Genomic DNA, 21,425 nt, shown 5'->3' with positions numbered 1-21,425 from the left:
GACGTAAGAGTAGATGACGAGATGAGAGACTGCCTAAACGATATCATCAACGACAACTGCCTTCTTACTCTCAGCCGTATCAACCAAGAACTAAGAAGGCGACTGCCCTTGAAACCAAGGATTTACGACCGCACGGTAGCGAGAACGCTAGATGGCATGTTGTTCCGTGTAAAGCTGGCAAGGCCCCTCCCAGCGGAAAGGAACAGGCCTGACGTTCTACAGAAGAGAGTAGACTACGGCAACTGGTTCATGAACCGTGGTGTCGTGCATCATTCGGTCTTTGTAGATGAATGCGGCTACAATATCTGGACCGCACGTCACGGGAGGGCAAGACAAGGAGAGCGAGCCTATAGACAGGTCTGCGGGCAGCGGGGGAGGAACATTACCGTAACAATGGCAATATCACCAATCAATGGTCTTGTATTCCACTCGGCAATTATTGGTGGCATGAACGCACAGCGGTTCAGTGACTTTCTTACGCAGGCTAGACTTAATCTCGACCCGGACGAGATGGTGATATTTATTTACGATGGAGCGCCACCACATCGCAACCCTGCCATACCCGGGCCCAATACAGAGCTGAACTGCTACCACACCTTTTTGAACATTGTGGAGCAGGCAATAAGCTCTCTTAAAGCGGCTATAAAAGCTGACATCTCAAGGCCAGAATTACAATCCCGGATGGGAGATAGGGGTGCGGCTAGAGACCAAGGCCTTGCATTGGGAGTTTTCCGTACGCGTTTGCTTTTGCAAGCGTTGCAGCGCAATATTGGTACTATAACCCCTGCTAAATGCGCTCAGTGGTACCGATTCATGCAAACATATTTACCACGATGTCTGAATGGTGAGGTGATCGAGGGCTAATGCTAAGTGCAGCGAAATGCTCTATGTAGAACTTTAACATGACTCACCGTTATTGAAATAGATTTTTCGTTATTGAATGTAAAGAACGCGCAAATGCTTGTATAAACCTAGTAATGTATGTCATAATCACGTGAATGACTGTCTATAAATGCTATTGAATTTCACTCTTTGTTATAAAGATGTTAATAAATATGTGTTGCACATAGTTGACTGTCAATTCGCCAAATTGTTTATCGATTTTTTGTTAATGGTCGAATGAAAACGCAGATAAAAGTATATTTTTCCCCTTTGAATGACGAAAGGCGCGAATGACTGTCGATTTTTGCGATTGAATGTTACTGGCGATGTAAATATCGCTATTGAAATTTGTGTTCACGCAAATGAGTGCTTTATGACGAAAATGAATGTATATTCGCGTTATTGATCGCATATTGCCGCAAATGAATGTAGATTTCCTGGTAATGAACACCGAAAGGTGTAACTGTATTTATACAGTAAAACCCCACTAATAACGACACCAATCATAAAACTGTTTTCATACAGTAAAACCCCGTTAATAAGGACACCATTGGGACCCATAAAACTGTGATTATACAGTAAAACCCCACTAATAAGGACACCAATCATATAACTGTATTTATACAGTAAAACCCCATTAATAAGGACACCAATCATAAAACTGTATTCATACAGTGAGACCCCGTTAATAAGGACATTATTGGGACCCGTAAAACTATTTTCATACAGTACAACCCCGTCGATAAGGACACCATTGGGACCCGTAAAACTGTATTTAAACAGTAAAACCCCGTTAATAAGGACATTATTGGGACCCGTAAAACTGTATTTATACAGTAAAACCCCGTTAATAAGGACATCCTTGAGAGCCATAAAACTGTATTCATGTTAAACCTTTCGGTTGAGCAGGAGAGTTCCCAAATACAGGAAATAGAGATCTAAGGATAAATGTCCCTAAAACACACTCGCAGTTTATTCATAAAAGATTCCGGAAAATATGGTGCGTATGGTTTTATAAGAACATTTGAGCATTTGCGAAAACCCTCCCTAAAACAGCGCATTCCATTGAAAAGAATCTAATAAGAGGCCAATAAACAGTTTTGTACACCCCCACTTTTCCAGGAAAAAAGGTCCACTTTTTGGGGGTTTCGTATTTTGAGCCGTTCGATTCCTGGGGGGGAGCGCAAAAAACTGACGCAGGGCAGGGAGGAAATGAGAGAGAAGGGGCTCGGTGCCCGATTACGGAACGGAGAGGGGTTTCCGCGATGATAACACCGAGTACCGCCTGCAAGCATGGTTTTTGCAGAATAGTCGAAGGGATTTTTTACTGTAAGTATCAGTTAAATGTAAAAACCAATAAAGATGATGATTTCCTACATGTCTTTTTGCATGCCTGGATGACGACTCATTCAAATTTTGCGGTCTTTCTTATCTAAGGGATCTTTTTTTAAAGCCACAAATATTTTTCTCCAATCTGAAAACATGTGGCAGGAGTTTTCGTCAGGAATAATGACTTGGCACTAGCAGTGGGTACCGGCAACTTTATTCCACTTACAACGTTAGCGAAGAGTTTCGTACAAGATGCGATATAACAAAGACGCACAGTACCCTTTTTAGGTACAACACGCCCTGGACAGAGTTTAAATGATATAGTTTGCAAATTCTCAAATAAAAATTAGATTATAATTATCGGCGAGGCGCGACGCACGAGCAAATGAAATCGCAGTTTTAGGTGTTTGGTAGAAAATTTAAAAAACTGTTGTTGCAAACCACTCTATTTTGCGTATATGAGTTCAGTCCCACTTGTCTTATATGACGAGCGGACAACCGAATCGATTCCAACACTCGATTTTTTTTTTTTTTGATAATTCAAATGAATTGATTTGGTGGTCCACTTTTCATATAAGACATCAAGACCTTATGTGCAATTCATGTCGTTCCTTCTAAAGTCGTTATGGTAATAATACAAAAACGTTATAGTGAACGTCGCGTAAAATATGTTGCTAAGCTACGAGTGACATAGAGGAGAGTATTTTTTACACTTATAATCCCAAATTGAAAATCCCTGTAGACACTAGTTGACACTAGACTATAGAGGTCAATAAACAAACCCTAGGTAACTCTATGATATTAGTAAACTTTTTTGGCTAAAGAGTATGAGGTAAACTTCAAGCTCCGTCTTCCTTTCAAGAGGGGACACAACTAAAAACAAGCCAAGTTGTCAATCAATTCTTCCATCAACTTTTGGCCCGCTAACATTAAACTATAATCAATTTTATCCAGAATGAACAAGTTCCTCTGCTAGCTTCTGCAGGTTTACCGCGTACTTGACGATTATGCTATGAATATTATTAATTGCATTTTGCGCATACCACTTACAAGACATACACCTTTGTCAAAAGACGTTATACTACTCTAAATGTTACCCTTGGAATTAAGCACTTGCCCACCCCCCCCCCCCATAGAAAAATATTGTATTACCCATAATGCAGTGTGGGAAAAAGAAGAAGAAAACGTGTTGACCGTCATGTTTGTTTCTGTGTGGTTTATTTTCGGTTTATTTTTAATGTTACTCGAGTTTTCACAAATTATAAGGTAACATATTGGGGGCTCAGACAAAGAAAACGGATTCAGAAGATGACTGAAGAACTTCAGCTTAGTATCGAAGAGAGTTTGTGTCGCTTGACGGCCGAACAGTTACACGAAGTGGAAAACTTTTTGAAGCTACACGAGGACGACAAACTATCTAGGTTGAAACGGGTCAGAAGGATCTCACAAGCTGTGGATAACGAGCTTGAGAGCAAAGGAGACCAAGCAGTCAGCTATCTGAAGGGATTAGAGGAGGTTATTTCGGCGATTTCTGGAGCAACGAAGCCCAAACAAGAAAAACAAGCCCAGCCAAACACGAGTGCAAGTGCAAGTCCGAGCGAGGAGCTCCAAGCTCTGAAGGATCAAATGAACAAGCTTATGGGTATGGAATCAAAGAAAGGTATCTACATTTCGGATATAAAGAGAGAAATGAAGATTTCTGGGCAAATTGGAGAGCCAGGACAGAAAGATAAGTTAAGTTTTGTCAGTCTCGTGAGACAAATTGACTCTGGACTAAAGAAAGGACACACAGAAGTTGAGGTGGTCGATGCAGTAATAAAGTCCATTTGCCCAGGAATGAGACTTCGCAGCTACTTGGAAGGTATTCCAAGCTTGACTCTGGCCCAATTAAGACACATTTTGCGCTCGCATTATCAGGAAAAAAATGCAACAGAACTGTATCAAGAATTAGCAATTTTGGCTCAAGCTCCCGGGGAAACCCCTCAGAGTTTTGTGATCAGGGCTTTGGATCAAAGGCAGAAAGTTTGTTTTGCGTCACAAGAGTCTGATAGCAAAATGAAATACGATCCCGAATTGGTGCAAGGACTATTTTTAAGAACTGTGGAGACTGGATTAATGGATGATGGTGTAAGGATGAAACTAAGACCATATCTACAGAACACAGATACCACTGATGAAGATTTAATCCAGCATGTAAATATTGTGGCATCGGAGGAGTTAGAGAGGAAATCAAAGTTAACCAAAATAACTAAGAAAGTTAATCAGCTAACAAGTGATAATGTCGAATCACAAGGGAATGGTGGACGTAAGGACAAAGGGAAGACTGCTCCAGCCGCAGTCTCAACAGAAGACCTGATCCTAGCAGAACTCAAGTCAGTGAAGTCGGAGATGGCCACATTGCGGGAGACAGTGGCCCAAGTGCAACAGGAAAGGGATGGCAATATTGATAATCGGGATATACATGTACAGAAGGCCAAGAGAGTTTGCAAGCAGTGTGAGGATAGCAATACGATTGATGCATGTGATCATTGTTTTTATTGCGGTTCATCTGAGCATTGGGCACGGGGATGTCGTAAGCGGAGACCAACACAAAACAAGGATTCGGGAAACCAGCACCGGCTGCCACCGCGGGACAGGCGGTAGCCGGGTCGCAAGTTGCTTCCACAGGAAAGTCCCAAGTATGTGTGTTATGTGGGCATCAACCATCTGGTAGTGATTGTTTAGTTCAATGTGCGGGTTGTAAGTCAGCATTGTACTGCGGTGTGCAATGCCAACGGGCTCATTGGTTGGAACACAAGAAACTTTGCACTGCGATACAAGAGTTACAAGCCAAGAAAAACAGTGAGTACGCAGAGCGAATTCAGTCTAGTGTATTTATGTCTCATCTCACTCCAAAACAACATGCTGTTATTTGTAAACTGGTAGGACCAAAATGCAAAGTTTCCTGCATGCTTAATGATATTAGCACAGAGGCCCTCTGGGATACGGGCGCGCAAATTTCAGTTTTATCTAAATCATGGGTCAATGAGAATGGTTTGAACACTGATTTACAAGATATTGAGACACTCCTGGGTCGGGATAGAAACTTAAATGTATCTGCTGCAAATGGCAGTGAGATCCCATATGAGGGATGGATCCCCATAACATTGAAGCTAGAATCCCATGGGTATACAGGGCCAGATGTAGAAGTACCTTTTTTAGTGACCCCAGGAGAGTTAGAGTGTCCCATCATTGGATATAATGTCATAGAAACAGTGATTAAAGATTTCCCAGGGGATAATAGCAACACCACAGGGAGCCCATTACAGGATATTATGAAAGGTGCATTTCCAGAAGTCAGAGGGGAGGCAGTTGGGGCCTTGATTAACTTTATCCAAACATGTGACAACTCAGAACCCTTGTGCATCTTAAAGTCACCTAAGAAGAGTGTCAGCATACCGGGGGGGCAGACCCTGAGAATTAATTGTCGTGCAAATACCGGCCCAGTCGAGGAGAAATGCCCAGTTATCTTTGAACCAGATGAAGACCAGACATTGCCTACAGGGCTAGAACTCTACCAGTCTCTATTGTCCATCCCGAAAGGGAAAGCTACGCGAGTTGACATTTACGTCAGTAATGCCACCAAGCATGATATCACCCTCAGGGGGGGGCACCATCTTGGGTAGTCTTAACCTTATCAGATCAGTTACCCCAGCAGAAGTGAAACTTAGTGAGATGAACTTGTCTGATTCAAGGGGGGTACACCCAGGTGAAACACAAGAATCCAGGGGGGCGACCATAGATTCATCACAGAGGGTCCCAGGGGTGGTGATTGGAGATCTGAATGAAGAACAAAAAAAGGAAGTCACTCGTCTGTTACAGGAAGAGGAGGAGACCTTTGCCCGTGATAGTCAGGATGTCGGTTGCATCGAAGACCTTGAGTTAAATTTAACCCTAATGGATAAGACTCCTGTTCAGAAAACATATGTCTCAATTAGCCGCCCATTGTATGCAGAAGTCAAAGGCTATATTGAGGACTTGATAAATAAGGGATGGATTGTGAAGTCAAAGTCTTCCTACTCGTCGCCGGCTGTCTGCGTCCGTAAACGGGACGGGTCTCTAAGACTGTGCATTGACTATCGTGAACTGAATCGTAAGAGTGTTCCTGACCGTTTTCCCATCCCAAGGATTCAAGATGCATTAGACACCCTAGGGGGAAATAGTTGGTTTTCAGTACTGGATCAGGGACGCGCATATCATCAGGGTTTCATGGGGAAAGGCAGTAGACCATTGACTGCCTTTGTGACCCCTTGGGGACTGTATGAATGGGTTCGCATTCCCATGGGTCTTTCCCAGGCCCCCGCGGCCTTTCAAAGATATATGCAAGATTGTTTAGAAGATTTAAGAGACACCACATGTATCCCATATTTGGACGATATCATTGTCTTTAGTCAAAGTTTTGAAGAACATGTTAGTGATCTGAGGAAAGTTTTGCAAAGACTGCGGGAACACGGGATAAAATTGAAATCCAGCAAGTGTAAAATCTTTCAAAGGGAAGTTACATTCCTTGGACATGTTGTGTCAGAAGAAGGTTATCGGATGGATCAGGAGAGTATTAAGGCAGTTACGGATTTAAAGGATACGCCACCTAAGACAGTCGGAGAAGTTCGCAGACTTATGGGACTTCTAAGTTATTTCAGGAGATATGTACATAACTTTGCGACGTTAGCAGCACCCATTTATGATCTTTTGACGGAACCCAAGGGAGGTACAAGTACCAAATCGAAAAGTAGGTCGAGTAAGTCCTTATCACGCCAACCAGTCTCTTGGTCTGAGGAACATCAGCGAATACTGGAGACACTTATAGATACTATCACATCACCACCCGTTATGGCTTATCCGGACTACCAACAACCCTTTATTCTTCACACTGACGCATCGGAGCGGGGACTTGGGGCTGTATTATACCAACGCCAGAAAGGAACCTTGAGAGTCATTGGTTACGGGTCACGATCGTTAACTCAAGCCGAGCGCAATTACCATCTGCATTCGGGGAAACTCGAATTCTTAGCGCTAAAATGGGCAATTACGGAGAAATTTAGAGACTATTTGTACTATGCCCCTAAATTTACTGTCTACACGGATAATAACCCGTTAACATACATTCTGACCACTGCCAAATTGAATGCGACCGGACAGCGTTGGGTATCAGAATTGGCTGACTATAACTTTGTCATCAAATACAGACCTGGAAAGGCAAATGGGGATGCAGACGGTCTCTCGCGGATTTCACAAGGCATGGAGAAGTATATGGAAGAATGTCAGAAGACCATATGCCAAGAAGACATAGGAGCCACTGTGAATTCTGTAAAGTTCCAGGCAGGTGAAGATGGCATTCCGACTATCTCTTTGTCAGCATGCCTTGAAGATTCTCCCGACGATAATGTCACCTTAGGCACGCAAGCATGGTCGACAGAGGACATTGTGAGACTTCAGCGTGAGGATACAACAATTGGAAAGGTGATTGGTTTCATACTTAATGAGTCATTACCCAGCTTAAAGGAGCGAAAGAAGGAAACTCCTGAAACAAAGGCCATGTTACGTCACTGGAAGAAGTTGGAACTAGGTAAGGATGATATCCTTCGCCGGAGAATTGGACCACGTCTCCAATTGGTCCTTCCACGGAAACTTCATCATCTCGTTTATAAGGAATTACATGAGGAAATGGGGCATCTCGGTGCAGAGAGGGTATTGCAACTTGCGAGGGATAGGTTCTTTTGGCCCCGTATGCAACAGGACATTGAACACTATGTTACCTCTGTTTGTCGATGTATCAAGCAAAAACGACCGAAACATGCTCAACGGGCACCAATGCAGAGTATTCAAACAACAGCTCCCTTTGAACTCATTTCTTTGGACTTTTCACATCTAGAAAAAAGCAGTGGTGGGTATGAATATATCCTCGTAGTGATTGATCATTTTACTCGATTTGCCCAAGCATACGCAACACGGAATAAATCGGCCCCTACAGTGGCAGAGAAGCTGTATAATGATTACATCATGAGGTTTGGGTTTCCCCTTCGAATACATCACGATCAGGGGAAGGAGTTCGAGAACGATCTACATAAACATCTGGAAAAGCTTAGTGGGGTAGCTCACTCAAGAACCACACCATATCATCCACAATCCAATGGACAAGTCGAGCGTTTTAATCAGACCCTTCTTGCAATGTTACGCACACTACCAGAGAACCAGAAATCCAAGTGGAAAGATAGTCTTAACAAAGTTGTACACGCATACAACTGCACTCGAAATGACTCAACAGGATTTTCTCCTTTCTATCTACTTTATGGTCGCTCACCTCGACTTCCCATTGACTTAATGCTTGGTACCAGTTTGCAAGGCACTCCGCAACAGTATCCGAAATATGTGACAAAGTGGCGAGAAACCATGGAAGAAGCTTACAGGATCGCACGTTCTAAGTCGACAGCTCAAGCCGCGCGGGGTAAGAGGTACTACGAGAAGAAAGTGAGATGCTCATCACTTAAGCCGGGTGATCGGGTATTGGTACGAAACCTGTCAGAACGAGGCGGTCCAGGGAAACTACGCTCATACTTTGAGGATCAGGTGTTTGTGGTTGTGAATCAGAAGGGAGAATCGAGCCCAGTGTATGAGGTCAGACCTGAGAATGGCAAGGGCAGGAACCGGACTCTGCATTATAACCTCTTACTGCCATGTGATTATCTCATGAGTGACGTGATTACTCAGCCAAAAAGGAAAACCAAAACACGGAAACCTGCAACAAGGAACGCAGCAGAGTTGAAAGAGGAGTCGAGTAGTGAAGAGGAACCAGACTTTGTTTACGGTAGACAGGTTGGATATGCGCCCGACGAGAAAGAAGAAGCATCAAGCGAATCGGATGTAGTCCTGGGTCAGCAGGAGGAAGTATCAGGCGAGTCTGATGTAGCACCGGATCGGCAAGAGGAAATAGCATCAGGCGAGTCAGATGTATCTCTGGATCAGCAAGAGGAAGCTTCAGACGAGCTGGATGGAGCACCTGATCAGCAGGAAGGAGCATCAGGCGAGCTGGATGAAGCAATAGAGGAGCAGGCAAAGAGGGCATCACAGCAGCAGCAAGGGGAACAAGGTGATAGGGACAGCCAGGAGAACTATGCTAATGGCAGCATCATTGGACGACCCGAGCGGAATAGGCATCCACCTTTGCGGGTTACTTATGATGTTATTGGTCAGCCATCCTATTATCGGGGACTGGTCGCTAACCATGGTATAACTATAAATGAGTCAGCATGGAGTGCTTACGGTGCACCTCCTACACAAGAGTTACCATGTGCCACATGCGGGTTCAAGGCACCCTTCGGTTTACAGGTACCCTACGGTTATTCGGTACCCTGCAGTCTACAGACTCCCTACGGTTATCCGGTACCCTACGGTTTACAGGTACCCTACAGATGTCCTTCCTTCTCACCATGGACACCAGCAATGTAATTACAAGTACACTAGTACACTTACTTGACTTATATTTGTTTGTTTGTTACAAGAAAAAGAAAAGGAAAAAACGGTCTAGTTAGAGACACTAGTTGAATAATACTAGTATAGCCTAGCAAATAGTGTAGGTAACAAGGTGTAAGACCTTGAGCAGCATTGGGTATTTACGTGGCAATGACATTGTGCAAGAGAACTGTAGAGTAAAGAATAAGCAAGATACAGCTGTATGAAGAAACAAGTGGAAGCCATGGTTGGACTTGATCACCCTACACCATGCCTTCATGGAACTGAACATTGAAATAGTAGAGTAGTCAGATTTTTTTTTTCCTCAGTTGCATTGTAGTATTGAAACATACTAGTAACTTAAATGTCGAGGACGACATCTTTTCAGGGGGGAAGTGTGTTACCCTTGGAATTAAGCACTTGCCCACCCCCCCCCATAGAAAAATATTGTATTACCCATAATGCAGTGTGGGAAAAAGAAGAAGAAAACGTGTTGACCGTCATGTTTGTTTCTGTGTGGTTTATTTTCGGTTTATTTTTAATGTTACTCGAGTTTTCACAAATTATAAGGTAACATAAACTGAGAGCTATACCAATTCTTGGGAATATTCCAATATATAAACATACAGAAGTTATACTACTCTAAACTGAGAGCTATACCAATTCTTGGGAATATTCCAATATATAAACATACAGAAGTTATACTACTCTGAGTGATATGCCATTCTTGGGAATATTCCAATATATAAACATACAGAAGTTATACTACTCTAAACTGAGAGCTATACCAATTCTTGGGAATATTCCAATATATAAACATACAGAAGTTATACTACTCTGAGTGATATACCAATTCTTTGGAATATTCCAATATATAAACATACAGAAGTTATACTACTCTAAACTGAGAGCTATACCAATTCTTGGGAATATTCCAATATATAAACATACAGACGTTATACTACTCCAAACTGAGTGATATGCCAATTCTTTGGAATATTCCAATATATAAACATACAAAAGTTGTTCATGCAAGCGGAAAATGTCGATTGTCTAACTCAAGTTCTACGACCGAAAGGTACCATGGGTCTCATTATATTCCATCCAAATACAGGGGAATATGGATTGCATCGCTGGAGAGTTCATTTATATAACCTTCATGCTTCTAAAAAAAATTACCCATAAGCAACTAGCTGTCCTGGAACTGCCATTATATAAAGATACAAGACGTATTCTTCTCTAAACTGAGAGCTATGCGAGTTCTCGGGAGTATTGCAATATATAAACATACATACACGTATAAACTAAAGGCTATAACAATTCTAGGTAGTATTTAAATATATAAACATAAGGGACGTATAATAATCTTAGCTAAGTGCTTTGCCATTTCTAGGGATTAATGTAAATTTCGAAGGACAACTCGTTCTTTTCGATTTTAGTGATGAAAAAAACATGTTGGCGTGCGCGCTTTGACGTCAATGGCGCAGAGACGAGCCGATCAAAACAGAACATGCTTTTCACAGAATGAAGTGAAGCGAAGATACAATTCGCTTCCCCAATTCTAAGTGTTGGTACTTCCATTACTGTCATACTCATCCTAGAAAACACCAGGAAAGAAAAATAACTTTTTGGTGAAAGTATTTTTCGTTACTACGCTTCGCATGTAATTGGAAAAATCGATCTTCGGAATAAGCTGATGTTTTGTCCTATCAAGAAGAGTCAGCAGATCTTCACGGCAGCAGTAATCGCTCGACACTTTCACGAATTCCTTAATGAATGAAACATTGTGATCACAATACAGATCGGAGTAGACAATTAGGACATCTTCATCTTTTGGCTCCTTTAAACAAGGTATAACTTTGAATATTTCATCGTCATAGCCATTGCAGCTGGTACGATTATGAATAAGTAAAAGTACTTTTGGCTTTCCATTCAAGTGTGGTATCCCACACATAAGTCCGACCAGAGCCTCAACGCTGACTTTCTCCTCTCTTGACAGAAATACGTCTTGTCCATCACTACATGACAATACAGCCAAAATGACTGAATTATAAGGACTACGGATGCCTTTCAACTGTTCTTTTAAATTAGACAATTTACTTTCATTCGTTTGAATCGTATTTATTTCACTTGAACGTATTTCGTAACCAATAGTCCGAAATAAATAATCAAGGTCATCTTCGTTCTGATATACTTTTGATTCAAAATTGAAAATCATGGCTAAACCCTTCCGTTTTGATTTCATATTGTATGTTTGTTCGTCAGCAGCAGGGTCAAACGCCAGAGAAAACGTAAAGAACGGTTTTAAAATGTCTCCATTGTGTAGAACAGGACGGAAATATACTTCGGTGGGTTCTTCCATCCGGGAGCGCATGTCTTCGTCGATATGCAATACCGTTAACTTGTGTTGATGTTCAGGTTTATTCAGGGTAAGATTGCTATTGTGAGATAGAAACAGCTCTCTAAGACACCCTATCTGCCAGACGTATTCAGGGACTTCACTGATGTTGTTGTGTGCCAAGTTCAAATTGGTTAATTTATTCAACTGTGCAATACTTTCAGGTATTGAGGTAAGCCTGTTATTGTTCAAGTCTAACTTCTCCAGGGACACCAGACGAAACACTTCCTCAGGGATAGATGTCAAGTTGCCTTTTGTCAGTGAAAGTGATTTAAGACTTTTAAGCTTGGCCCACTTGTTTGTACAATCAAAGTCACGCATTGTCAGACCACATAAGGTCAATGATTCTAACTGCTTCATTTCAAAGAGGGACATTGGCACTCCATTTGAAAAAGTAAGCTCCAATTCTCGACCACTTTGAGTTGTTTTACTATCGAGCTTTTCCTTGGGCCATTTTATGCAAAGCATCAAGTCTTTAATAATTTTCTCGTTTTTACTCGAGCCAAAGATTGCAATTCTCAGTAAATGCCGCTTATTACTTGAACTTGCGTTCAGTAGATGAAGAATGAAGGCGAATTCTCCAGTTGCTGGATGTAATTCAGCAAGGCGTATTATGTTTAGATCCTGGTTGAACTGTCCGCCAGGAGCCGCTTGCTGCTGTTTCGTGTCGGGTCTACAATCTTGTCTGTTTACTAGAGGGACCGAGTTAGAATCCCCTTGTTCTTCTTGTTCTTGTCTACAATCTTGTTCGGTTGGGTCTACCATTGGGACGAATACCGAGTTAGAATCCCCTTGTTCTTCTTGTTCTTCTAGTTCTTCTGGTTCTTCTGGTTTTACTGGTTCTTCTGGGTTTTTTTTTTGGATTGGTGATTGGATATGCGTCATCAGCTCCTTCTTAAAGTCGAACGGTCGATTGAGCTTCTTATATGTCCAAGCGCAGTTAATAACAAGTATAACAGCACAAAAAACAAGTAAAATGTAATATATACACAGTGTAACGGAGAAGTATGAACTGAGGACATTGTAGCACGTGAAGCGAGAGTATTTTTCGTGGATGATATGATCAGTGTTACAATTGATTTGCTCCTTCAATTGTTCGTGAAAACAGGCGTTAACCACAATGAATGCTAAGGTTAAAAGGCACTGAAAAAATGCCCGAATAGCGTATAATAAACGCAGTGTTATTCCCCTTGTTGAATTGATATCTGCTTTAAATTTTGTTATGCTCTCTGATAACCCCTTGATCTCATCTGCGTCTGGCCTTGAGCTGGACTCGACACCATACTGCTCTGAGACACCTGCTTCTTGAGTTTGACAACTAACTGAAAACATTTCGATCTTATCTGGATCTGGACTCGAGCTGGACTCGACACCATACTGCTCTGAGACACCTACTTCTTTAGTTTGCCGCGAAAATAGTTGTTTAAAATCTATATCTCCTTCTTCTGTAAAAGAAACGTGCTTTATGTCCGAATCTAATAATTCAGTTCCCCATAGTGAGTTTGCTATAGCTAGAGATGTACCAGACACGTTTGAACATTCCGTCAACAGATTTAAAAAACACTCAAACATTCCTGACGTGTCAGGCCACTTGAGCCAGAAGTTATGGACAACTAGCAATAATATTGCCTCCCCGAAAACAATAAGAGGGAAGTATGATGTAAACAAGTGGACAGCTCTCTGGTTGCATTCCGCTTCTACAAAATCATACTGATTTCTGTCTTGAAGATTTGTCAACACCTTTCTCTCTTTACTTGTGGAAGTAGAATTAGGGTTATACAAGGAAGCAGTGCTGTAGCCAACATTCTGGGCACTTTGATTTATTTCCGGGCGACAATCGGCAGGCAGACAGACCAACCTTCCACTGGATGCTTGCATTAACCCGGCCAATACAGCAACTACAAGCATTGCAGCTATAAGATAATCCGTGAGCACGTCCCACCATGGCTTAAGAAGTCGATAGGCAGAGTTGCTTGCTTCAAATCGTGCGAGTTGCTCTATGGGAAACATCTTTGTGCTGCTGGTAAATGAAAAAAGAGAAGCCTTGTGTTAACATTAGCCGTTTACCAAATTATTACCTGGATAACAAGAGGCTTTCCCTAGCGATTTTCAGTGTTATAACTATTCGCGGTTTTTGCTACTCGAGCTGTTGAGTTTTTTCCGTCCGAGGCAAAAAGTGCTAAAAAAATGGAAAGGAAAGCTCTTCTAGCAGGGTACCAAATAATGGGTGCCGTTTGTCAATTCAGCGTTGGGAACAAGGCAAAGGAGGTTTGGTTTGCAGTCGTTTTGCGTCATAGTGGAGCCAGCGCGGCCGCAGGCCGTGCGCGGAGCTCCATAGGTATAGAAATATGGTATAGCTATGCGACTTGGTTTTGTGGTCATCGCGCGGGTATCCTGTGGTGTCACAATCCATTTATCCATCCATCCAGTCAATCGTGCAACTCCCAGGTCCCCTTGGTCTTACGTTTTTAATTTTTTTTTTTACCGCCATCAAAGTTCGTATGTTCACAGCAAAAAAGGCAGATTGAAAATAGTATTTAATGAGAAAATATGCGGATTCAAATGGGCTGAAATCTTTGAGGAACCGTTTTGTCTGAAGTACGAGCCGATAGTAAAATCTACCCTAGTGTTCGTGAATCCGTTGTCCGCAGCAAAAAGGACTTCTTAGAGGCTCTACATTACCATTCTTATAACATTCCTTCACGTCTATATATATGGAGATCTATAAGGAGATCCTGAGAAGAAAGGGCCTTGGATTTATGTATGTTTTCAGCTATAAAAATAATTCACTTGTGTCGACGAGTTTCTTGCTAGCAGAAAGTCGACAAGTTCACAGTTTACAACAAAAAGCGAACACAAGCGACAAACAGAAAGCGACAAAAAACAATGCCAAGGTGAGTTTTGAACGACGGTTTTTATTGAGAATATCACAGTTATTTTTCTTTTATTGTTGTGCTTTTATAATGCTCGTTTCTTCGTGTTTTTTTTTTCCAGAACCAATCGCTCAAGCTAAAACACTGTACCAGTTTGACGTCAAGATGTCATATCAAAGTCATCTATCCCTGTTTTGATTGGCTTAAATACCATCTACTTGAATTCCGATTGGCTTATGATTTTGGCGTGCACTTGAGTGGTTTTTATTCTACTGGCAATCGCCATGAAAATGTTAAATTCGTAAATACTTACACGTTCTATAAATTCAGGCATATATTCCTCACGGTAAGAAAGAATTTAACGACAGAAATATGTAGTAGTCTAGTTACTGTTTCAATGTCACTTAGCTTGTTCGATTTATACATTTGTTTATAGAGTTTGCTTTGAGAATTCGTGGTCTAAATCAAACAATTTGAGCATAACAACATCCTTTGATGTTCTTCGTTCTCTCTATACTTTATTGACTGCGTTGAGATGTTTAATAAAGGCTGACAAATATCATCCTATCATTTATTGCTGAAGAAGACCTTTCCTGTCTTTATATTCTGTGTATTTAAGCTTCTCGAAGATACAGCAACTTTTTTAATATTATCATAACTACAAATTACTTATATATACTATATATTTTACTATATATTAACTTTACAGTTACAAGAGAATTTTCTCATCGAAAATAAAAACACAAAATGCAACCTCTATTACCTATATTCTTTTTGCTTAGCTCTCTCCCCCCCCTCCCTCCCTCTCTTGACTATTGATATTATTTGCCGTTACCTCTCTGCACCCTAAATAAATTAAAATAGGTAATAGGTTTGAAATTAGACATTTTCAATCAATTTGTTCTCCTCCTTGCATTTAATTTTGGAGTAGCATTAGCATATGTGGATCCAGGTTTCTATACAAAAAATGCAGGCCACAATCCAACAGGGTGGAGGCACCAATGTCTAATGCATGACTGGAGGTATATTTGTGAATTCTAATTTCCTTGGCGATGGAGTATCACCAGTAATAAGTGATATATTAACCTTCCATATGGCACCTGAAGTGTATCTAACTGTATCATTCTTTTTTTGGAATGCTTTTGCATCCATCATTTGTTTCTTTGCAAGAGCAAAGCTGGTCAGAATGTAGCTTTGATACAAGTGTACATTCATGAAACTTCTATCAAGGGAAGGGGTATATTTGTGGAGTTTAGTTTCAACACATTTTTCTGAATAATCAGTTGTGGTACATGAAAACTACAGTAGTGGGTCTATGGGGGGGGGGGGGTGGTAGGGGGTTTAAACCTCCCCTTGGGCTTCCTTTTTCATTGTTTTCAGTGTATCTTTTCACCCCAAATTCGTTACGAAGGTAAAATAATGACGAAAATTTTTGGGCCAAATCCCCCCCCTCTAGGCAAAAAGCTAGATCCGCCCCTGAATTACAGTATGACATTTAAATCTTTGGAATGCTGTTACATCCTTGATATATTCTTCACAAGGTCAAAGCTTGTTAGAATGGTGTTTTGATAAAAATATACATAGTGGAAATTCTTTAAAGGGAAATAAGAATTGACCATTAGACTCTTGAAAAAACATTCTCGTCAACTAAGACACCTTGAACTTTAAAAGCCTTTTTTCACATCAAGTTTTAGTATTTTGTTAACTTTCATACTGCATATTTAATATTATTGAATGAGTGCTTGCTTGATCCATTTGGAGGGGCCAATACAATTCATAATCACATGGCAGTAAAATTTGACATCTTTTTAATCTCATTAAAAAAACATTCTAGAGACACCAAGATCCCCTCTAAAACTACCCCTATCAGTCAACACAAAAAGGTGTTAAATGCTGGCTCTGCTTTTAGGTAGTGCCTAAATCTATATATTATCAAAAACATTTGTTATAAAAGGGCTCATTCTTTTTTTCAAAGTCCGTTTCAATTATTATTATTTTTTTTAGGGGGGGGGGGGGGGCGCCCAATTGTGTCTGGTTTGCAGGGAATCAGAATAAAGTGGGGGAAAACGCACCGCCGGCGCTCTCATTTACCTGGCGTGGTACGAGGTAACGCATAGCTACAGAGCTCGCTGGAGGAGAGAAAACAAAGCAAATACAACCAGCTGAGGTGGGAATACGTGGTTTACTCAACACAAACAAAAAAACTAGATATCACTGCGGGTAAAAATTTTCCTAGAGCCTGAGCTTCTTTTTGAGTAAACTAGACCCTGCGCGCAGAGTCTAGTTTACCTAGGATACCAGAAGGATAGATCAATTCATTGGGCCCCTGTGTTGTGACATGTATGACAAAGATCTTAAAAAAGGCGTCTGGTCCAATTCTTTATTCCCGTTAGACATTGTCTGAAAGCAGAGCTCCAAAACAAGAAGCAAAACAGATAGGATTAAGTTCGAAACTATTAAAAACACTAAATTTTCAAGCTTCTTTGAGAATTGGGCAGATAAGAAATAGAGAATGGTTTTGAAGCAAAAAACTTTTCAGGTTAAGGTTTAATTATACTTATCTAAAGGAAGCGTTCTGAGAGACCAGCCAAATGTGGGCAGGAGCCTCTAAAAGATCCAGTGGTATGGTAGCTTATGCACTAGTCATTCGAAACCCCCTACCCCTATGGTCCTGGGGGAGTGGTCTCAACGTGGGGGGCTAGAGCACTTTTGAACAAGAATCTGTTGTGAGGGGGTGGTCGATTGACAGATTTTGACTTAAACTTGTACCCACCTTGGGGGAGTGGGGACAAACAAAAATATGACCTGAGGCCACTGACTCATGGCTTTTTGTCTAAAAAAGTTTAGTTGAGGGTTAAAACCAAATCACCCACCCTTTTCATCCTCGGGGACCCAGGACGTTGCGGAGATCGGGCACACAAGGAGCACACGAGAAAGAAAGAGGATTGAAAGACGCCCTGGGCAACTGCTCTGTAAAAGCTATTTTTGGATAGGCTTTCTAATCCAATTAGTCGCCTTACTAGACCAGGCGCCTTTTGCCAATTAGCACCATCACTTATTGACAGAAACTGTAAAAACAGTCTCGAAATTTACACATCGAGAGAGAAAAGAAAAACTATACGCTAAACATAAACAGTATTGGGAAGATTCTATTGAAAGGCTAGATAATTCAAGGGTTGTGTCAAGTTTGAGGGATTTGACTTCAACAATTTGATTAACCTTTGACGTACAAAAAAAATCCGATCGAGAAATCACGTGCATTCGAAATGAGTATGAGCCTCGTCATAGACTAGAAGTACTACGCCTTTTCTGTAGTATATTTTGTGTCACAATGATGCACGAAATCTTTCATTTCTAACAAGGACCTCAAGGCTTGCGAAAATAATTCGGTAGTCGGTGGTCCACTCTTCGATAATCCTATCGATTTTAGGGCATTCTCAGATGTACTCAGAAGGTATATTACCTGCTATTTCATAATGGAGCTTAGCGGGCAAAGACATGATAGGATATTGTGCCCAAGTTTCTCCCTGCTCGTGCAACCCTTCCCAGACTCCAGGCAAAATCTGACCGTGAGGCTTTTACCAAACCGAGTAGGTCGTTGTTATTTAGTAGTTTAGGTGTTTGTGAAGTGTTACTACGCGTGGGGTCTGTCTGCTTTTCTTACTAATAAGGAGCGCTCTCATTGGTCTCATTTTGATTTAATTTTATAATAAGACCACATAGTAAACAACACAATTTCTTTATGCTATTATATCTTTTAGACAAAAATACTTCGGTGCCAAATAAGAGGCTATATAGAATATCTGGATGTACATCAGGATATATTTCATTGGTAGCAGTCTAGTATCATCATGTACTTATTTTCCTATTCCTCACACACTAAATGCTATCTCTTTGGGGTGTAGAGGGCATAGGCTAGCATAGAGAACAAAGTCACAGCAGGGCTGGAACTGTAATAGAATTCAGGAAAACCAAAATATGTTTGGCTGTAATGTTATCTCTTTTTCTAAAAATTACTTTGACAACCCTCGATGTACTATATCTTAGGAGTAAATTTGCTGTTACACTCAAAAGGAGCCATAATTGTAATAACAGTACTGTATAATTGTTTTCAATTGTTCATGGCAATGTTATATGTTATAAGCGCAAAGTAAACGATGAGATATATTTATGCTATTTGAAGTCAAATTAGAAGGCTATAGAATATCCACATGAATTTAAAATATAACATAAACACTACTAACACACAATCCTCTACCTTGAGGTAATTTCCGGCCGTTTCCAACAGAATGACTTAAGCGCACTTTTTTTTTTCCGGATACTACCGTCCACATGTTTACGTATTCGTAACGGATAAATAACATTTTATTTTTTTCAATTTTCTTCTGGGGAGTGTTTCAAAAATTTCCGAATAAGGCCGGAAATAACGCTGGATACGTGTGGACGAGAGCCGGATTCGTTAAAAAAAATTGCTTTTTCACAAATTTCCGGATACCTGTGGACGTGGTCTAAAGCTCAATATAGGATATTTCTTCTCGCGGAGTCTGTTTTCTAGCGGGTTCTTTTTACGATAAACTACGAGCAGCATTGTTATTAGTTATGATCTCTTGGTTTACTAAAGCATTCCATGAGTTTTAGCCGAACGCAACCCGGGGAACCGAGACGAGCGTTGTGCTTTGCTTTGTCTTGGCAAAACAATATCAAAGGACACCCTCGGTGAGCTCGTGGAGTGCTTTTAATTAATAAACACAACAAAAGATGTTCTGAACGTATTTCTATAAACAAGCAAAAATGATACTATCTAAGAACAACAGATATTCTTAGTTATAACAGTGACATAGGTTCAACTTTAACGAACATTTTAAACTAACTTTGACTAACATCTAAGGATGCATCCCTTTTAGGCAATGTAATTTTAAAAGCTGACTTTCCATGCTAATGTATTGGAAATTAATCATCGATTATAACAATAATAATCATTGCTTTATTATTGTTATTTCATTATAAGCGTAATCATAGTTTGAGATCTATTTTGCATTTAGAACGAAAATGGCTTAAAACATGTACCCTTAAACGCAACTATTATTTTGGAACGTATAAGACAACTAAGTTTTTCAATTCCAACAATACTATTTGGAACAGACCATTTATAAGTGATGGGGTTGGGTCGTTTCTAACATGCACGATTTTTGGGTCAGATGGCACGAGTACGCTTCATAAATCTTGTACAAGAAACAAAAGAATAGTGCAGTGAAAATCGAAACACAGGCAAAAATGCTGCATCTTATTACAACCCAATAAAATGCCATGTTAAGGTAATCAAGACAGCAAATTTAATATTCTGTATTAAAGTGGAATACCGGTACAGCAATTGACAAACGTCAGATCAACACAACTAAACACGTGTTTCTCAGTGGCTCGCTCACCTTGAAATGCAGAGCAGAGGTGAGTACTCAGTGGCGCAGATAGTGGTTATCTTGGCTTGATTATCTATTATACAAATGTCAAGCACAAATTGCTTAATAATTATCTCAGTGTTTGTATTGTTTTGATTGTTTCTTTGCTGAGCTTTGTGGATCGAGTCTTTCGATCCGGTGATTGTTGGTTTGTGTCTAACAAACCAGTGATGTCGGATTGAGTCTTTCAATCCACGAATAAAATTGTAAATTGCCCAAAACAAGGGCATTACTGCTTAATGCATTAAGCTTAATGCATTAGTGCTTAATGAAAAAGCGCAATTGTACTCACTTTGAATGGAAAAACAGATATTTCTTGTTGTCGTGGGAAAACAAAATGGCTGCCTCACTCACGCCACGAGAGCCCTTAAAATCCAGGTGATAAATACGACAAATATGATTGGCTACCGAATGATACTACCGAACTTCCCAAATTGCTTGCTTCGATTTGATTAGTTGCCGAATGACACTGCGATTTGTCCCGATTCATCGGCTACGATTTGATTGGCTGCCGAATGATCTATTGTCTAACAGATTTGAGTTAACAATGAACCCCCTCTCGGACCACCCCAACACCTCCTGGAGATCTTATCTCCACGAACTAATAAAAGAATGCTATGCAAATTGTCGGCGGCAACTAAAGTATGGCTGTTTCGTTCGCAATTATGCAAAAAATATTTCGTCCATCACAAGTCTGTGGGCGGAACGTCTTGCATATCGGTTAGAAAGGAAACTTGGTAGAGAAACCCACAGCGTAAGACACGTCCGTCCGAGAAATTTAGTTGATTTAGCCGAATCATTCACTAAATTTTTTGCGACTGAATCTTATCGGCTGAATGATTCCGCCCCGATGAGATTCAGTCGCAATAAATACCTCGACTCACACAATAATTCTTTTCAAATACCATTACGGGATCGTTCTGTATCTTATAAATAGCATTGGGTGTAGTTAAGATCTTGTAATGATTGCAAGAAGGTAAAAACTTGTTCAAATATAAA

At 40.7% G+C, this 21,425-nt stretch overlaps 1 protein-coding gene across 1 annotated transcript; it reads right to left on the bottom strand.

Annotated features, from left to right (window-relative positions):
* Positions 1-2,407: 2,407 nt before the first annotated feature.
* LOC5509761 (volume-regulated anion channel subunit LRRC8A) lies at positions 2,408-20,698 on the bottom strand. Its single transcript, XM_048730922.1, has 4 exons — positions 20,397-20,698; positions 12,791-14,117; positions 10,275-12,745; positions 2,408-3,297 (listed from the first exon to the last, which is right to left on the bottom strand). The coding sequence occupies exons 1-3, from the start codon at positions 20,654-20,656 to the stop codon at positions 11,297-11,299; spliced, it is 3,036 nt and encodes a 1,011-aa protein (XP_048586879.1). The 5' UTR covers positions 20,657-20,698; the 3' UTR covers positions 2,408-3,297; positions 10,275-11,296.
* Between the last annotated feature and the right edge of the window lie 727 nt (positions 20,699-21,425).

Source organism: Nematostella vectensis, chromosome 8 (genome assembly GCF_932526225.1).
Source record: "Nematostella vectensis chromosome 8, jaNemVect1.1, whole genome shotgun sequence".
Taxonomy (NCBI): Eukaryota; Metazoa; Cnidaria; class Anthozoa; order Actiniaria; family Edwardsiidae; genus Nematostella; species Nematostella vectensis.
The sequence above is the reverse complement of the archived record's forward strand: the minus strand, read 5'-3'. Positions and strand labels throughout refer to the sequence as shown.